The sequence below is a fragment of the Canis lupus genome, chromosome 1 (genome assembly GCF_011100685.1).
Source record: "Canis lupus familiaris isolate Mischka breed German Shepherd chromosome 1, alternate assembly UU_Cfam_GSD_1.0, whole genome shotgun sequence".
Taxonomy (NCBI): domain Eukaryota; kingdom Metazoa; phylum Chordata; class Mammalia; order Carnivora; family Canidae; genus Canis; species Canis lupus.
Window position 1 is genome coordinate 42,983,615 of NC_049222.1, and position 19,984 is coordinate 43,003,598.

At 37.7% G+C, this 19,984-nt stretch overlaps 1 protein-coding gene across 15 annotated transcripts in view; it reads right to left on the reverse strand.

Annotated features, from left to right (window-relative positions):
- SYNE1 (spectrin repeat containing nuclear envelope protein 1) overlaps positions 1-19,984 on the reverse strand; it is a 449,233-nt gene that overhangs the window by 193,159 nt on the left and 236,090 nt on the right. For all 15 annotated transcript variants that reach the window (XM_038526343.1, XM_038526344.1, XM_038526348.1 and 12 more), the window contains 12 exons: positions 18,919-19,091; positions 17,016-17,169; positions 14,174-14,317; positions 13,115-13,279; positions 11,300-11,617; positions 9,619-9,774; positions 9,295-9,465; positions 8,396-8,722; positions 7,002-7,154; positions 6,542-6,709; positions 4,033-4,209; positions 1,691-1,837 (listed from right to left, as the gene is read on the reverse strand). In XM_038526343.1, the coding sequence (XP_038382271.1) occupies positions 1,691-1,837; positions 4,033-4,209; positions 6,542-6,709; positions 7,002-7,154; positions 8,396-8,722; positions 9,295-9,465; positions 9,619-9,774; positions 11,300-11,617; positions 13,115-13,279; positions 14,174-14,317; positions 17,016-17,169; positions 18,919-19,091 (2,253 nt within the window). The remainder of the gene's footprint in view (positions 1-1,690; positions 1,838-4,032; positions 4,210-6,541; positions 6,710-7,001; positions 7,155-8,395; positions 8,723-9,294; positions 9,466-9,618; positions 9,775-11,299; positions 11,618-13,114; positions 13,280-14,173; positions 14,318-17,015; positions 17,170-18,918; positions 19,092-19,984) is intronic.

Genomic DNA, 19,984 nt, shown 5'->3' on the forward strand with positions numbered 1-19,984 from the left:
AACATGCTATATTTAGATAGCAAATATTTGTACCATTTGTAGTATTTTGTTGACATTTCAAAAATAACCTTGCTATGCTCAGTAGTTTCACCTTTGTTATAAATGACACATATTAGTGACTTGCAGGAAGGAATTCAAAACACACTGGCAGGGATCCATTTGTCCAGCAGCTGCTTCTCAATGTAATTAGTCTGTACAGTCTGGGAAGGGGAACACCCAAGAAACTTCTACATCTTTCCAGATTCTCTGCCCACATTTTAGGTTGTTTTCCATTTCACAGAAAGGATCAGTACCCTACTCTGGCTACTTCATATGTTTTTGTATATTCTGGAGACAGAAAGAAAGAGGTCTTTGTGCATTTGTAGACTTCCTTGGAGTCTGGTAAAAATGCAGATGGCTGGGCTCTTTTTATATGCAGAAGTTCATATAGTGCTCCTTCCTTTCCATAACCCCAAGAAAGGCTGATGGGTGAATCTTTATATACAGAAACACAGAGAGATGTGTTTCTGTGAAGATACCCAGAGTGTATGTAAGCTCTGCATTAGATACTGAGTACAATGCAGTACCCAAGACAAAACCCTTGTTTCCATGGAGCTTGCAATCTTATGAGAGAGACAGATAATTTATAAACAAATAAACATGCAATGCAATGTTTGGTAGTGAGAAATACCATGTAGCAGAATAAAGGAAGGGACGTATGATGAAGAGGCACTGCTACTTTAAGAAGAATGTACCTCCAAGATCTCTTTGAGGAACAAAATTAAATTCAAGAAAGTAGGAAGTATTGCCAAGGGGTGATGAAAGGGACAGCAAGTGCAAAACCCTGAGGCTGGAGCATAGTGACTCAGTAGGAGCAGAGGTCAAAGAGGTGAGTGGGAGAAAACCACGGAAGACCTTACATCTGAATTTGTTAGGTTTATGCCTCTGTGCCTTTTCAACCTCAAATCTACTAACATTTGAAGCCAAGTAAATATTTGCTGGAGGGACTGTCCTGGTGATTACAGGGTGCCCAGCAATTTCCCAGGCTGATACCAATAGCATCCCACCACTCCCAGGGGCGACAGCCAAAATGTCTTCAGACATTGTCTAATGTCCCATGGGGAACAAAAACCACCCCTCCTTTCAGTTTCTAAATCATGTGGTATGATGTTTGGATTTCTTCATAACTTTCAGAAGTAAGTATACTTATAATCATCACTTTATATATGAAAACACTGAGGCTTGGAGAAATTAAGTGATTTAACCCATGGTCACCCTGCTGAGTAGTTATTAGAGTTATGTCTTGGTTACAGGGCCCATGCTCTTGCTTTCCTTTTTTTTTTTTTTTTTAAGGTTTTATGTATTTATTCATGAAAGAGAGAGAGAGGCAGAGACACAGGCAGAGGGAGAAGCAGGCTCCTCACAGGGAGTCCGATGAGGACCCAATCCCGTACACACTGGGATCATGCCCTGAGCCAAAGATAGACACCCAACTGCTGAACCAGGCATCCCCCATGCTCTTTCTATTCTACCATTGGTATTGTGTCTGTCTTCCTAGCTAAAACATGAACTTGACTAGAGTCAAGCTCAGACCTTATTCATACTTTCATGCCCTTGGGAGCCAGCACAATTTGGCACATAATAAGTACGTAATACAATTTCATTGAATGGATGAATACCAATATAACATGAACTTCCAGGAGTCTACTACCTGCTTCACGGCTTCTGCCCTGCTTAGAGGTGGAAGCTGGCTTGGCTTTAAATCTGGTTGGACTGCTGAGAGCCAGGCCTGGCACTGCTGCAGAGTGTCCTGTCGGCTAACATGCTTCTGAAGTTCATGTTCCAAACTCTGGTACACCTTAGACAAAACAATCATGCTACGGTTATGAGAGTTCAAAAAAATCTCTGCTGATTTCTATAAAGATCATGGATTCAAATGAAACATACTGACAAGTCCATTTAAGTACATTTTCTCCACAGGACTCCCCAGAACCATAATACATATCTAAGGAGTTTGCATATGTTCCAAAATGTTGCAAAGCTCAAAGGCCATCTTCAGTTTATAATTTCTCAACCCACACGTTATAATATAATATCCTGATTAGGGGAAGAGAATGTGGGCAGGGTTGATGTGACTGTAGAAATGTGTTAGAAAACATGAAATCTTTGAAGTAAATTATCAAACATAAATCAGGGGTTTTGCAGTACCCCCTCCATGGTATAATTACTGCACTTTTTGTTTAAACTAGAAACTAAACATAAAAATAAAATATCATATCATGAAAAGGTAACCAATATTTCCCTAACTGAAATGCTTAAGAATATGGTCAAATTGAAACTAAACTATAAAAAAAAAAAGAAAGAAAGAAACTAAACTATAACATAGGGGAAGGGAGAGTTGGATGCCCTCATTTCATTTTAGAAGCTGTGTTTTAGTATAACAATAATTCAGAATAATCCAAACGTTTTCTAGTGTGTCTATTCAAATTAATTAATCTTCAACCAGCCAACCAGTTTCCATTTTATCCATAAATCCTGAGAAACTAAGTGAAATATACCTTTATGTTTTTCTGAGCAAACTATTCTATTTTTAAAAAGAAGAAAGAAATAAAATAAAAAAGAAGGAAATTAAGTTAGCCTGGCTTTTTATTAAGACAAGTGAAACAATAATGGAATTCTGTTTTTCTTTGTCATCTATTAAACTCATTATCTTCACTGATATTCGGATGGTCTCTTATTTAATCTTATTATAGCAGAACTAAAAAGAAAAAAGGTGTTTTTTTCTCTTTATCATTTTTACACACTTTAATTATGAAGTTCTGATTATGTTCTTAGAATTTCATCTGTTTTTTAAAGATGTATTTTTAAACTATATGTCTTTTGAACATTTACCATTGTTTTTCAAATGTGCAAAATCCTTACTGTGTAGAAAATGCTTGCTATGTCAGTGTTCAAAATAATCTCTGCTGAAGGAGTACACTAGCCAGCTCACCAGGAAGTTCCATGCTGTTTTATTTTACTTCACTCCCTTTTCCCCTCCGTGTCATCTTCTGAAATCATTTGTTAGATTTACTTTATCCCTCCTTTTTCCTAACTTTTTTTAAAATTTAAATTCAATTAACATATAGTATATTATTAGTTTCAGAGGTAGAGTTCAGTGATTCATCAGTTGCACTTAATAGCCAGTGCTCATTACATCATGTGCCCTCTTTAACTGGGTGAAACCCCTTCGGGTTTCACCCAGTTACTCCATTCCCCTACCCCCATCTCCTGCTCTTTTTTCTTAACTTTCTGAATGTGAATTTTTCAAGTCTGGGAAGTCATCTAATGTCACTCAGCATTTTTTTTTTTTCAAATCCGGATGAAGATAGAGCATTCTTCCCATGTCATGTGTACATCTCCAGTTCTTACTGGCTAGCCCAGCAACAAAAATGCATGGATTTTTTTGTGATGCCATTTAGAAATTCTAAATTATTAAAAAAAAATTCACTTATTTTACCTAATTTTTGTTAGAAGAGTGATTCTTATCCGTCTCAGACTTACTGCTAATGTCATACATTAAGAATTCTATTTTAGTGTTAAGTATACTCATAAATTATAACTCAAATTTGGTACTCACTCCATCCAATTTCTATATGAATTCATAAAAATACTGAATTGGAGTATAACCTAGGTAGCATAGAGTTAAACAGAAAATAATTATTGTGAGAATTACAGAATAAACTCACTTTGGTGTTCGAGAAAAAATGGCAAGTTAAAGTATTGATAGTGTGCAAATAAAATCTTTAAAAATTTTTCATAATCAATCTATGAAATAAAAGGATTGGGTAAAACTGAGTATCTGCAACTTACCATTCCATCACAATAATCAAATGTATGATATGTTAGTCCTGCGTCCACACAGACTATGAAACCTATCCTCCTATTCCCTTTCTGGACATACAACAAAACTAACCCAAAAACTGAGGATCAAAGCTATTTTTAAGAACCTCTAGATAGTACAGACTTTCTCCTTAATTCATCATCACTCTAGAATGTTCCAGGGGTACTCACCCTCTGAGCTGTACTGCAGATAGCTGAGTAACTATCACTTGTGCCCTGAAGATGAGCGTGCACATTTTGTTTTAGTTTTGCTTGAAGGTGGTCTGCACACTGGCTAATCAAATTGTCACCTTTAATTTTAAGGTTGTTCAAACGGTCTTCAAAACCAGCAATTTCTTCCATCATTGCCTGCAAAAATTAGAGAAATATAGAATTCTCATAGTTCCATTTTCAGTTTTTTTTAAATTTTTATTTATTTATGATAGTCACAGAGAGAGAGGGAGAGAGGCAGAGACATAGGCAGAGGGAGAAGCAGGCTCCATGCACCGGAAGCCCGATGTGGGATTCGATCCCGGGTCTCCAGGATCGCGCCTTGGGCCAAAGGCAGGTGCTAAACCGCTGGACCACCCAGGGATCCCCCATTTTCAGTTTTTAAATAACCAGTTTATCAAAGTTTAAAATAAGTAATTTTACTGTATAATGATGTTTGGAAAAGTTTCATAATTTGTCTTTGTTACTATATTAACAAATAAAAAATGTATGTTTTCAGGGAAACCCTAATGGGAAGAGCTAATGAGTTTAATGGATTAAGTTCTATAGGGATGATGCAGTAACCATTAAGACTAGAGTGAATTCATGGCTAATCTCAGTTATAGAGTTACAGAGATATCTGTTTCATGGTATTATTATCAGCAAAAAGGATGTTCATACTTTTTTTTAGCTTTATAAATGATAATTCTGGTATGATTTATACCTAAAATAATCTAATTACTATTTAATCTAATATACTAATACCTAGTTTACCTAATAATACAATAGTATGATTTATACCTAAAATAATCTAATTACTATTTAATCTAATATACTAATACCTAGTTTACCTAATAATACAATATCTGGTTGATATAATAATCTAATATCTAATTAGTAATTTATATAATATCTAGCATATTGAATAGTATTTATACTAATAAAATAATATTTACTATGCACCATTTATTAAACCCCTGGTATAGTCCAGGAACTATTTATCCCTGATAAATGTATATTATTATCATCATTTTACAGATAAGTAGATTGAAGCACAGGGAGGTTATATCACCCTCAGAGCCATACACCCAGCCTGTGGACCTTGGGTTGCCTAACTCCAACTTGTACACACCACTATTCCAACATGCGTTCTCTAGTGAGCATTCTCATAGATCACTTAAAGCAGAGAATCAACTGTTTCAAATCAGGCTTTAGTTTCCTTAATGCTATATACAACACTAATGACAAGTGGCACATTTCACCACAGATTTCCTGGGTTGATACACTAATACATTTAAGAGAAATTCTAGTGGTCCCTCAGCAGCTCAGAGTCCACCACTTTCCATGGTGGTGCTGAGTTACTGTTTTAATATATCCACCATATTAAAAAGAACCATTTGGGGGATCCCTGGGTGGTGCAGCGGTTTAGCGCCTGCCTTTGGCCCAGGGCGGGATCCTGGAGACCCGGGATCGAATCCCACGTTGGGCTCCTTGTGCGTGGAGCCTGCTTCTCCCTCTGCCTGTGTCTCTGCCTCTCTCTCTCTCTCTCTCTGTGACTATCATAAATAATAATAATAAAAAAAGAACCATCTGTCTTTGAGCTGTTATAGAACCACTACATCATGAGGTGACTGAGGGTATTTCCTCAGTGCCTAATAGAATATATTATATAGTTAAACTTTTCTATTCATATTTGCTAAGTAATATTTCCTCCTACAGATAAGGATCCTGAAGCCTAGAAAGGTTAACTGGCTTTCCTAAGACACAGTAGATAGTTGGGCACAGATGACTACAATTCAGTTTCCCACTAAGATCACCAAAATTGCTCCACAAAATTGTGAACATATGACATCTGTCCTCTGGCACATATAGTTACTACAAATATATATTAATAAAAATAATAACACTGCCTATCAGTATCATACTTTATGGTTTACAAAATGCTTTCATGCCCATCATCGCCTGTGATGACCACAACAGCTGTGTGACAGGATTGGCATCATTACTGCTCTTAACAGAACAGTGAAAGGAGGAGAATCAGGTTAAGTTTCCCTAGCTGGGAATGACAGTCTGGCGAGAATCCAGACTTTCTGATTACTATTCCTGTACCATATCTCTGGCTACACTTTTCTAAAATACAGATAATCTCTTCCTTTGATAAATTACTTTATGAAGATTAAATTGTGTGTGGGGGGGGAGGGGAAACTATTAGCTGGGAAAAATGTGTTCAAAAGTTGAAAGCCAGGATTTAACTGTAGTTGATTCACTGAAATATTGAATTCAACTGTTTTCAGTTATCATATGTTCTTGAGACTTGACCTGATTCTTTAGTACAGCTGTTATGATCTAGAGTTGGGTTCTCTCTCTCTCTCTCTCTCTCTCTCTCTCTCTCTCTCTCTCACACACACACACACACATGTGCGCGCGCACACACACACAGAGCTGTTAAAGCCAACCCTGCATTCTTTAGCTATTTAGAGATGAGGCATACCTTGTGGTGGGCCAGTTGCTGGGTAATTGTCTCTAGACTGCTCGTCTCCATGAGATCAGGTGCCACCAGTCTGCCTGACATTTGCAGCAGCCACTTTTCTACTTCTTGGAGCTCACTGTTATAATCTTCGTGGTCTTTGACTTTTGTCTCGAGGCTGCAGACATGCTCCTGTGAAGCCAGGTGCCCATTAGAGATGAATTTCAAGCCAAAAATCTACTGATAACTGCTTTATATTTTTAAAAACCCAGTGCAACTCATAGGGCAGGTACAGCTACATATTTCTAAAAATCACTAGGAACAGAAAAAAACATAAAGAATCATCATATCATTGAAAATCCTATCTGAATAAAAGGAAAAAGACTGACTCATACCAGCCCTTAATTTTCTAACAGAAAAAAAAAGTCAAGACCCCTTTCTGTCAAATAAGCACATTTTTATTGAATTTCTGGTCTCTCCTTACCTTTCCTGCATCACAGAGGTCCTTGTAATCACTTTGAAGTTTATCTATTTCATCCTTTAAAGTGACATCCTGCACCAGCTCCAGGAGAGCTTCACCTTTTTCTCTCACTGATTTTACTGATGGTTCATGGGACAGCACCATTTGTTGAAGTGACTTAAGTACAAAGAAAAACAAAAAGAGCCAGTTCATCTATGTGATCAAGGTGAATACATACATATGTCTGTGCCACGTATGAGATGATCTACCTCAACAAAGATCTGATGCATATTTTATAAATTGATAAATGTAAAACATTAGGGAATAACTTTTAGAGCTAATAAAGTTTTAAAATATAGAGTAAGAGTAACATAGCAAATAGCCCTTCACACGTGGAGAGGGACATATGGAAAAGAATCACCTTTAGCTAAATTTAACATAGTTCATATTTCTGGCTCCTACCACATTTCTTCCAATGGAGGGGAAAAAAAAAGACTCTACACAAAAGGAAGTGAGGTGTTATCATTTGACTTTAGCTCATGAAGTTAATTGCAGTTTGAACTGGATGTGAAGTTAGAGATTTAGGTTCCAGGTGCAATACTGCTGTGACAGGCTAAAAGAGCTATTTAAAAATATCCAGAACTCAGTGGGGGGAAAAAAGAGAAAAGCAGTTATGATCTAATGTGGCACCTTCAAAAGACAGACTGCTACCCTTGGCACAAAAACCCAAGAATAGGAAAAGACATATTGGCTAGAGGAGGAAAAAGCTTCCAGCAGGAAAAGCTCCGAGGGAAGCCATCATACTGAAATTCTCAAAAAAATATTGCTAATAATTTGGGTCAAATTTAGAACACAAATTATTCCACCTATAAGCCTCAATAAATTGTTTCAAAGATTTGAGCAGGTGAACTATCTATATCTACATATACTATATAGCTATATCCATATCACCATTTATTCTTTCAAAAATTAATTTCTAAGATGTTTAACTACAGTTGGTTAATTAGAACTTATTTTCCTACAAATATGGCATCTCATTTTTAATTCACCATAGATCAGCTTATAGGTATTGGGTGCCAAAAGATGAAGGAAAGACTCTATATAAAAGAGATAAAGTTTACAGATATGAGATCCTGATACCAGGAAGACTCATCTGGAGTACCCATGTACCTGAATCAGACTGTTAGAATAGATCTCCATTTATTGATACAATCTTTGAATAACTGGCAAATAGGATTTCTGAGTGGAAAAATAAGTCTGATGTAGCATACCTAGACAAATCAATCACTCACAAGCAACAGAACAGATACTTTAGGGATATCTTCCAGCACCTGCACACACCAGGGCTCTCATGTTTCTCCCATTTAAGTCCCTACACATATGACCCTCCTACACATTTGTGAGTAATGGCACACTACCTTATATTTAGATAATTGAGCTTTTTTCTCATATAATTCCATTTTGGGTTCCTCAGGAGTGTGTAGGATTTCTTGATATTCTGATATCCACTGAGTTAGTGCTTTATATTTATCTGAGAACTCCTTTGCTAAAAGAAGGCCTTTTTCCAGAGTCATGTGCTCTTTCCGGACAGTGCTGGTCAGTTCCTTCAACTGTTCCATATGCTCATGGATCTCATTCCTTAATGTCTCTGCCTCGCTGTCCTCCAGGTATTTGAGAGCCCTCTCTCCCTTCTCTCGGGTTGATTTCAGCAAACTATGGCCTTTTTCCATGTCTTTTAGCAAACCCTGAGAGAGTAAGCAGGAAGCAAATATAGTGTTAGCATTTCTTTCCTTTTAAAGAAAAGGCTTTCAAGTCCCATTCTCGAGTTTCCTCTTTATGATATATTTTTGAAGTTTTATGAAGAGGTGATCTGCCAGGAGTCAGAATCTTCTTTTCTTTACTTCAATATAGGTTTTAACAAGTCTTGATCAATATATCATTTTCAAATCAGAGACTTAAAAAAGAATATGATGTTCTTCTCATCCTTAGTAGTATTCTTCAAGATCTGAGTAAAAACTCTTTTTTTAGTATGTGGGGCCATGAATTCGGGATAATTTTTTTATCCTAATATTTAAGTGTAAAACTGGAATTCAGATATAAACAACCAAGTCTACTCATTCAGATGACATGGCATCACAAAGAACTGAAAGCCAGCTTTTAGTCTCACAGAGATTATAACTTAATATGTGGAGTGAAGTGTGAGCCATGAACTATCACTCATCCCAGGTACACATGCTCCCAATGCCTGCACTAGGGAACAGAGCAGCAATGTGGAAGAACAAAGGCTTGGAGACAAGTCTGATATATGCACACCTACCTCCAACATCTTCATTTTTTTCCCCATCATCGCTTTATCTACTCTGTCAATTTTGGTGGCCACATTCTTGAAATTTTTATGAGTAGAGGTGTACCAATCAGAATAAGAATTTAGGGATAATTCTGATTCCTCCAAACTCTGGATCTCTTCCTCCAGGAATTTTATTTGTTCCTTTAAAAGGAAAAGCAGAATTGGACAGTAAATTACAGACCTATACCAGTGTCTCTTTGATAAGTGTGTGTCTTTACCAGAAGTTAATGAAAGGGAGAACATTTTCGCTGGTGAAATTTGCTGGCCTGTAGCGAGCACTGGAAGCCCACTTACCAGCACTTGGAGAAGAAGGGCTTGGTATCTGGAAGTCAGCTGGGTGGCCTGGCAGCCCATTCTACTGCTCACGTGGTTCTCATCCAACATCTCCTGTGCTCTGGCTCCCACTTCCTCAACTTCATCTTTGTACGCGGTGACTTCTTCATGCCACTTCTGAAATGACATAAATGTTGCAGAAACAGGTTTAATCTTAGGCAAAGAAATATATATATATACATATATATATGTATATATATATATGTATATATATATATCATACATAATCTTCATGAAAAATTGTATTATGGCAATATGATAAAAGCTGTACACTTATTTGGGCACTTTTCTGTATGTGTTATACTTTAGTACAAGAAAAAAGTATTAAAAAATATAAAAATCATCCTAATAGTAAATGATTTCAGTGTATGTTTAGAATATATTTATTTTGAGATGCAGTTTTGAAAATGTGTCTAATATAAGCTTCATGAAAAACTGTATTATAATAAGACAAAAACTATTTTTTTTAAAGATTTTATTTATTTATAGACACAAAGAGAGGCAGAGACACAAGCAGAGGGAGAAGCAGGCTCCACACAGGGAGCCTGACATGGGACTTGATCCCGGGTCTCCAGGATCACACCCCAGGCTGCAGGCGGCACCAAACCGCCACACCACCGGGGCTGCCTGACAAAAACTATTCTTTATGAGTTTGAATACTTTTCTGTATATATTACACTGGTTCAAAACCTTTTTTTCAAAGATTTTTAAAAAAAAATTATTTATTCATGAAAGACAGAGAGAGAGAGAGAGAGAGAGAGGCAGAGACACAGGCAGAGGGAGAAGCAGGCTCCACGCAGGGAGCCTCACACGGGACCTGATTCCGGGACCCCAGGATCACGCCCTGGGTGGAAGGCAGGCGCCAAACCACCGAGCCACTCAGAGATTCCCCAGTTCAAAACTTTTTTAAAAGAGAAAGAGTGGCATAAATTTTTGTATCTTCTTTTAGATAAATTTTAAACTAGATGAATATGGATAAGAAACTCTAAAGGCCTGGGGCACCTGGGTGGCCCAGTTGGTTGTCTGCCTTCGGCTCTGGTCATGATCCCAGGGTCCTGGGATACAGCCCCACATCTCAGGCTCCCTGCTCAGCAAGGAGTCTGCTTCTCCCTCTCCTCCCTGTTCACGCTCTTTCTCAAATAAAGAAATAAAATCTAAAAAAAGAAAAAGAAAAAAAAGAAAGAAAGAAAAAAGAGAAATTCCAAAGGCCTAAGCATTACTTTGATCATTCCTACTGAATTTGAATAAAAGTTAGAATAAAACTAATTATCAAGTATTATTTCAATGCATTACATCAGAGCAATTTCACATGAGAACCACAAACTTAAATGATTTCTTTTTTTTTTTAACTTAAATTATTTCAATACTATTATTCATGTATCCTTACAAAGCCAAGGCAATAGGGTATGGGAAGGAAGTACAAAACATTTAATTAAATTATATTTTATTAAAGACTAATTTAAAATTCTATTAAATAACTGCTGTAGAAGAATGTTCTACATAGTAATTCTTTGCTGCCAGCAGGAAGAGATTTTGCAAAATTTAAATCTTGGACAAAAAAAGTTACTAAATATTTTAATGAAACAAACAATGCAAGGTCACAGATACTTTGACAAAGATCAAGAATTTATAAGAGTTGTACCTTCATCTGATGTAACTGTATCTCCTTGGCTGCCCTGTTGGACTGACGCCCTGTCCTAACTTTCACTTTGTTCTCCAGTGTTTTGAGCCACTCATCTACTTGCTGATACTTTTGTTCCATCAGCCTCAATTTGTTGACTACATTATTGAACTGAGTCCGGGTCTCTGTCAGTCTCTGCTGGTAAGCCTGCCAGTCCTGCCGGAGAGACTCTAAAGCCCGATCCTCTGTCTGGGGGATGCCTGATGGTATCACTTCCTCTCTGGTGTGCAGCACTGAGTTCAACAGTGCCTGCCCTTCTGCGCAGCGCACCTGTAGCTCCTGCAGGGGAAAGGTATGCATATTTTACACCTGCACAAGTTATCATGTCTCACCCAAGTCAACTGTGCCATCTTGAACTTCACATTAGAAAAGAATTATTTTATTCTGCCTTATGCCAAAAAAGTGTATCTAACACTGAACCCTGTTTCTCAAGTCAAAAGACTCAGATATATTTCCAGTAAAATGATCATAATACATACATACTTGCATAAATGTACACACACATAGCCCAATAGTTGTCTTAATCATCTTAGAAACAGTTTTTGAAATTTGACTTTTCAGCTTATAGGCAAAACCATCTGTGATTAAAGGGGTTTTGTTTAAAAGAATAACCTAGGCTTTTTATGGCTCATAAACTACTCAGAGTCCAAGCCTTTTTGTTTACACATTGAATGAGGTCAGTACTATATTTGTAGCTGAAAAAGGAACATGGACTCTTTTTTTGCTAAGAAGGATCCTTTGCTAGAGTTGTTCTAGAAGATGTGATGGTCATAAAAGTTGACCCTGGAGAGTACAGGGCATACAAACCTGGAAGGCTGATCATCATACCTGCCCACTAGGAACTCCCAGGTACAAAAAAATAGCTTTTCTTCCACCAAAGCAGAAGCCCCAAAGATGTACCCTATGAATGTGGTATGAATCAAATCTTGAAGAACATAAACTATGTTTTATGGAAAGAAAAACTGTTATACCCTCAAGGATGTTAGCAAAACAATGTTATATACTTGTTTTTCTAATGTTTAAAGAATCCATACTGTTACTTGATCTGATAATCTAAAGTTAAAGGGAACTAAGTCATATCTCACCAAGAATGTTAAAAGTTTCAACATATTTAGTTAAAATGTGGTATTATTTTAAAAATCTTCAACATCAGTTCAAGCCATTTGAAATTCTGATATCTGACAATTTTTTTTAATCTACAAAAATAGAGCTCTCTTGTGGTTCAAACTAATGGATACATTTTTCCTCAGCTATGATGCCACTCCAAGAATGTTGTATGCTTTGTAAATGGAAAATAACAAGACATATGGTAAAATATGAATCAAAATGTCCACAAACAGAAACTTTATTCCAAAATTCTTAGTTTTTTTAAAGTTAATTTTGTACAATTCTTTTAATTCAGGGTTGGCAATTTTTTTTTAAATAAAAAGACACAAGAGTAAATATTTTAGGCTTTGAGGGCCATACAGTCTCTGCTGCAAGTATTTAACTCTGCCATTACAGCACAAAAATATCCAGAGATAATACATAAGTAAAAGGATGTGGCTATGTTTCAATAAAACTTTATTTAAAATGTAAGCATCATAGCCATATGCTGTAGTTTATTGGTATAGCACTCTCTCCATATACTACTGAGATCCCAGAATGCCATAAATCAAGATCTCCCTTAGTAATTATCAGCTCGTTATAGGATTACGGTCATAGGGACTTCCCATTGCCTAAAATAATAATTGCATATTCAGAATGAAAATTCCTTTAAGATGAAGTAGACTTTACCTGAAGATCCCGCAATGTTGTCTCATGAGTGTGAGCATCACCTTCAAGAACTGAATGCCGGTCAAGATTTTCTTGTTCTTGTCCCAGCCAAACTTCAAATGCCTTTAGGTCTCTCTGATATTCTTGGTGCAGGCGAACTAGTTTTTCTGACTTGGTTACTGCTTCCTATTATCAGCATTTAAGATGATTAAGATAAGAATACATTACCACATGCACTATGGTACTATAGTGTACTATAAGTTTTGATGTACTATAAGAACTCACTTTTGGAATTTTAGGAAAACATGATTATTAAATCACTGGAGTATGATTTCCTCAAAGAATGAAGCTTCAAGATTTATATAAAAAGTATAAAAACATAATATCACTATGAAAAGGGGCCTTGAAGATCATTTTGTTGAATTAACTACCTGATGTCTGAATTCCTTATGAGATGTTATATGAAATGCCAAAAAAATGAATTAACTTTCCTTGTCATAAGAATATGCTTTTGCTAATGAAGAAACGTGAAATTCTTATATTGTGCCTTAAGTGAGGATTAGGACTTACTGTGGATTTAATTTTTCATGTATTTTGCCTAATAAGGTAGGATATGTTTGAAACTTATTTTTAGTTTCTTTGTGAGGTCTAAATGAAGAATGATAAATATTATTTGTAATTATTTACTGCTTTAGAAAACTCTCATCACAAAATGTATTAAAACTTTTATGACTCTTCATTATGAAGCTGCTCAATTTTTTTCTTAAATTGGTTAACTTCTGGGAATTTTTATTGAAAATTATTTTCCTTCAGTAACTTTCATGAACTAACAGTATTTAAAGGTTTTTGTTTGGTTTCACCAATGATTGGTTTCACCAATGGTTTCACCATTTCCTTCAGTAACTTTCATGAACTAACAGTATTTAAAGGTTTTGTTTGGTTTCACCAATAACTATTAAAACTCATTTGTTCTTTTGTACTTTTACAAATCAGCATTCCTGAAAATAAATGATTCTTTAAATAAGCATAGGTCTAACCCCTCCTATTCAGGGAGTCTGCATGGAACATGGTTAGGCATACCTTGGCCCTCTCTTTGATGGTTCTGTATCTCTCCTGAAGATCCTGAAACTCTAACTGGGTGACATAGTGCTCTGTCATGCCAGCCCCTTTGAGCTCAATGGTCTCCAGCAAGCTGCTGTAACTCAGCACTTCTTCACTTAGTAACTAGAGAACATTTAAAAGAAAATAAAGCAGTTACCATGTATACCATTGTATTAGTAGAACTGCTAAAATTAAGATATTTTAACTGTGTAGTTGACAAGTGATCTTAGGTCATCTACCTCTAGACAAGTAGATGGATAGATCCGTCCATCTATACACAAATATAGACTGACTGTGTGTGTGTGTGTGTGTGTTACACATATGGTTCAGAACTTGTCTGAGATACTGATTCCAATTAACTTTGATATCCCAAACATAATTTGTCCAAAAATAGGCTCCTAATCTCCTCTCCATTCCCATTCCTCTCCAGCCCCGACCAAACCCCAAATCTACTTCTCCTTCAGTCTTTTATTTCAAGCAGCAAATGCCACATATGCCACCCAGATGGCCATCTCAGAACACTGGAAGTCACACTTGTTCCCTACTCTCTGTCATTGTATCCACAATGAAATCTTTTTAGTTCTATCTCCTGACTATGTCCTGACATTTGTCCTCACGTCTCCTGCAAACTCCCTAGCCCATGCTGCTACCATTTTTTACTGGACTTTTGCAATATACTGCTAGGCAGATTCCCTGCCCCCAATTCTTACTCTGTTCCTTTTCCCCACTCCACAGAGCGGCCTGGGTGATAAAAGATTTTAACACTGTAGATGGAATCTTGTCATTCTCCAGCTCAAAGCATCGACTATCTTCCCCAAGCTGGGGGGATCGAGTGGAAATCCTCAGGTGAGCCTACAGGGCGATGCACGGCCAGGTTCCTGCTTCTCTGCCAGTTCACCTGGCAGCACTCACTCTGCTCACTCTCTGTTCCAGCAGCATGTGGTCTTCTTCTAGTTCCCATGTTGAGACAGATTCTCCCCCTCCTCACAGCCTGAGGACATGCTGATTATTCCATCTGGACCGCTCTTTTCCCACCTCCTCCCCAGGATAACTTCTCTGCACTGCACTCCTTCTGGCATGGTCTACAAGTCTGCTGCTTCAGAGAGGACCTTCCTGTCCCTCCCTCCACTACAAGCAATCTGTACTAGCTTTGTGCAGTTTACTCTTTCACCATGGGCCACTTCATTCATCCTAGCACTTATCACCAGTTATAATTATTTATTTATTCATGCACTCTGAAGAGTATATGTGTCCTCACCAGAACACAGTCCTCCTCTGTTTTTTTTTGCCTAGGATTGAACATGATGCCTGCATGAAGCAAGATCTCAATAAATATTTATTGAATAGATGAATAATTTAATTAGGCAATAAATCATTATAACAATATTATGAGGTAGATAATTATGATTCTATTAATTTTCAGATGCATAAATGAGACCCTAAAATGTTAAGTGACTTGCCATAGGTCCAATAAGGCCATTTAGTCCTTCAAATAACTTTTATTCAGCATTTGCTCTGTGTCATACAGAGAGACAAATGGTAGGATATTAAAAAAAAGTTAAGCATCTCTATCTATTGAGGACAAGAGACATGTAAGCATATATTCTATGTAATCGATAAAGAGATATGAACGATAGAGAACAGAAGAACTAAGTAAGCTCAGAGTGGTGGTAGTATGGCAGCAAAAAGACTTCTGCCAATTCAGAAAGGTGAGTGGAAGGTTGCTGGCCACAGAGGTAGAGCTAGATCATTACAGCAGAGGCATGGAATCTCTGTTCCATCTAAAGTGCCATTTTCAGGAAATAGTGAGAAATACAGTAAGGCTGAAGCATGGGAAGAAAGGGTATGAGAGTGAAGGAAAGAGGGTGACAAAGGAGAGTGTTAAATTCTTATAAACTAGATAAAGAAAACTGGTTGGGTGCCATGGACAATGGCACCCATAGGCAGGAAAGTGAGACATTCGCCTTCATATGAAGATAACCATAGGTGGAGAGACAAGAGACAAAATGAGGAGGTAGGAGCCTGTTGCAATTTAGGAAAAGGAAGATGGATTATAGTCAAGAGACATTTCTGAGATAAAACCAGCAGGACCTAATGCCTAATTCAAAGTGGGGATAAGAAAGAAGGATCTGGGGATAATGAACTTTCCAATTTAGGATATTCAGCCTGAGATGATACAAATGAACTGAGATGGAGAATAACAGAATTTGAAGGCTTTAGGGGGTAGAAGTAATAAGTACTGATTAGAACGTGATAAAGGTTGAGGTCATCCAATAAATACACCCTCGAGTAAGGATATAAATCAAAGGTTTATTTGATTTTATGTTTGAATACTATTATTAATAAAAAGATTTAAGACTATATCCCCAATATCTAGTAGGCTAACTACTTAGCTGGCTACTTATTTAAAAAATATATGTAGCACTATACTAATATAAGCATTATGGAAATGTACAAAAGTAGAAGTACAAAAGATGTGATAAAAAGAAAGCATTTTTACTTCTTAATGATGAGTAGGCTGAAGATATTAAAAGATATTACAAGTTGTCAAATTTTAAATGTACATGATGAATTTAAATGAATATGAATCTATAAAGTTTCCTTGTAAGAGAAAATTTTTTTTTGAAGAGAAAATTTTCACTCACAAATAAAATAGTCACAAACAAAAGATTAAGAAGCCATTAGATATTATAGTAAAAGCCCCAAACACACTTTACCTACGTGCACAACCCTAGCATACAGGTAGTCATATTTATATGTAACTAAGGCATTTTGAAGAAGTCTGCCAGAGGGCAAACGGAATCTGAAATCCGGCTCCCACCTTGGCTTTTCCCAGAGCGCTTGTTTTCTCCCGCAGTTCAGCATACTGCCTTTCAGATTCATTTAGGCTGGCTTCCATACTGTCCATCCAACCGGAAAACTGTCGAACATCATCCTGATAACTTGTCCACTTAGAAAGAGCTCCTTCGAGTTGACTGTAAGGTATGCGAAAGGACAATAATCTACATTGAGAAGCCATGTAAGTCCCATCTTTATTATGCACCTGCTCTGTCCACTCCACCAACAGATCAGGACAAAGGCCAGCTGGGGTGGGCTCAATGGACAGGACTTATCACACCTGAGTCTGGGTCCTTGACAAGTCTAACCTCAGGAAGCAAGGGACCATGAAGTCCAGGCCGATGAGTGGAGTAGTGGGACTGGACATAAAACTTAGAATCAATAAGCAGGTCACACAAGACCCTGGGAGAGACTTGAGGGCAAAATTGGGAGAGATCCTCTCTATGAGGCTTTTCTGGAGCCAAGACCCTATGCAGGAAGAGAATCAGTACTTAACTCCATCAAGTTGAGCAGGACATCCAGAGGAGAGAAAAAAATGAATTAATAAGAGAAGGAAGGAAGAAGTAAGAATAAGTACAGTAACTATCTTGCATGAGATTTAAAAGTCAGAAAATCATGATGGAAAAATAGGGTAACGTTTTCTGGTCTAACCTGATTACTTCTCTTCCAGATAAATTAAGCCCTCCTCTCACTATGGATGTTATGTTTTCTACTCCATTAATCATCTGTGCCTAATTTAACTACCATGCTTTGGGTTGTTTTGCAGCAGACACTCTCCACCCCTATTTACCCTCCAACCGTACCACTGCAGCACACTGTCAGCTGGACTTCTGATTGCCAGCTCTCTGCCCTCCTGACCTGAGAGCATTCTCTGGTCCCCAGGGCCTGCTCAGCTTGAGTGCAATGCAGGTGAGAAGTGCCAGGGATTATATGCCCTTCTCGAGAGCAGCCCTCAACTGCCTTCCTCATGGGAGACTCATGGGAATCTGTTTACAAACATTCTAGTCCTCCTGTCCTCGGTGCATAATTCTGAGACACGTGTTCTACACTGTTTCCCAGCACTGCCCGGCTCAATGATGTTTCAACTGTCTGCTGGGGTAACCTGCTTGAGAACGTTCCCTCTATCACCTGCCTTTCCTTCCTCATCTGTCTCCCCTGTCACCTACTGGTATTTCCCTAGGAAATCCCAAGTAAATACTTGGTTTAAATAATATATCTTTAGATGATGAAACCCTTATTTATCTTGTGACTTTTTAAGCAATGAACACATGTAACAAACCATGTAGTTATATTAAAACATAGGCATGGTATGGCAGGCCAACCTAAATGCAAGAGTGTACCTATAAGTTTCTTCTGTTCTAATAAGAAGAAAGGAAAAGGTAAAGGAAAGGAAAGGAAAGGAAAGGAAAGAAGGAAAGGAAGGAAAGGAAGAAAGGAAAATAAGGACGAAGGAAGTAAGAAAGGAGGAAGGAAAGGACATAAACAACACAGAAAGCCAGAAAAAGCCGATACTGACGTAGATTAGAAGGGGATGCGAGTAGGAGACTAGAGGAGCGGAGCGAGAGAAGCGAGGTTCGTAGTCCCTTGCTTGCAGTGGCGAGACAGGCTATGAGCTCTGACCTGACGTATTACTTCCTCGAGCTGCTCTGACGTCTTTAGCGTTCTAGATTCATTTCCCTTCTTCCTGTATCGCATTCCCTTTCTGATTCTCTGGCTTCTTTCTCTTCCTTTCGTCCTTCGCCCTTTTCCTGCCCAATCCCTCCCCCCTTCCCTTAGGAAAAGGAAAGAAAAAGGAAAGGAAGGAAACTCCAGGAATAGTCTGTTACCATGCTGTAATATTGATCTTTTGGTAATGGCTTGGCAGGAGTTGGCTTCAGTTCACTTACCTTTTACACCGAATTGCTGCAGACAAAAGGGAAGCCCACATATCCTTCACACTCTGCAGCTGCTGCTGAATAGCAGGAATGCCTTCTGGAGAGGTATTCTGCAGGACAGATTCCCCTCTGGTCACTATCATTTTCATCTGGATCTCTTTTTCCTGTTTCACTGATAATAGAGCCTATGAAAACAAAATCAGAAGTCCTTTGTCATTTGCATCTTTAGCATTTCTGGCTTTAAATGTTTCAGAGCTCCTGAAGACAGTAGAATGATACAATTGCAGGTGAGCCATGAATCTCTTAGGCTCACTGGGTGGCAGATGGGAGAATCACTTGCTGGCGAGAGTCAATAACCAATCCACAGTCACCTGCTGGTCTCCAAGGGGTCTTGCTTTTTAGGTCTCAATTCTTCTCTGAATAATCCCTTCTTTCCACTGAAATTTTATTTTGTTGGTTTTCTTTTGCTTTGTTTTTTGGTGTGTTTATCAATTTTTAAAATTTGTTTCAGGGGTAAAATTTAGTGATTCATCATTTGCATATAATACCCAGTGCTCATCACAGCAACTGGTTTTCAATAGAGAAAAATAGAGTACAGTAGAATTCATAGATTTTCAAAGGTCACAGGATGAAGAGCTTTATGTTAAGGTCTCTAGTACAACAAGCCTATTGATATTAAATGTTAATTTATATATCTTGAGATCTTCACAGGCACTCTTCTTTTTCTATATAAGAAGGGAATTTGAATTCAAAGTTATAAAATTGGCATTATCACTTAAAAGGCAAAGTTTCATTCCCCTCCCTAATCTGGACCCTCCCAACCTCTACAGATTCAGCATCAGCCCCTCGTTGCCATCACTTAGCGCTTCGACAAGAAGAAACTACTAGCAATTTCTCCCACGCCATGCTATTTGTTTTCTTTGGCTTTTGCTTCTGCTGGTACCATTCTCAAATCATAGCCTGGGTAGGAGACTTCCTGAGAAAGCTCCTCTGAATCTGGACCAGGTCCCTCCCACACATCCCACTCTTTCATGTGTCTGTAGCACTGCAAGCATACTCCTGTTTTTTACTGACTTGT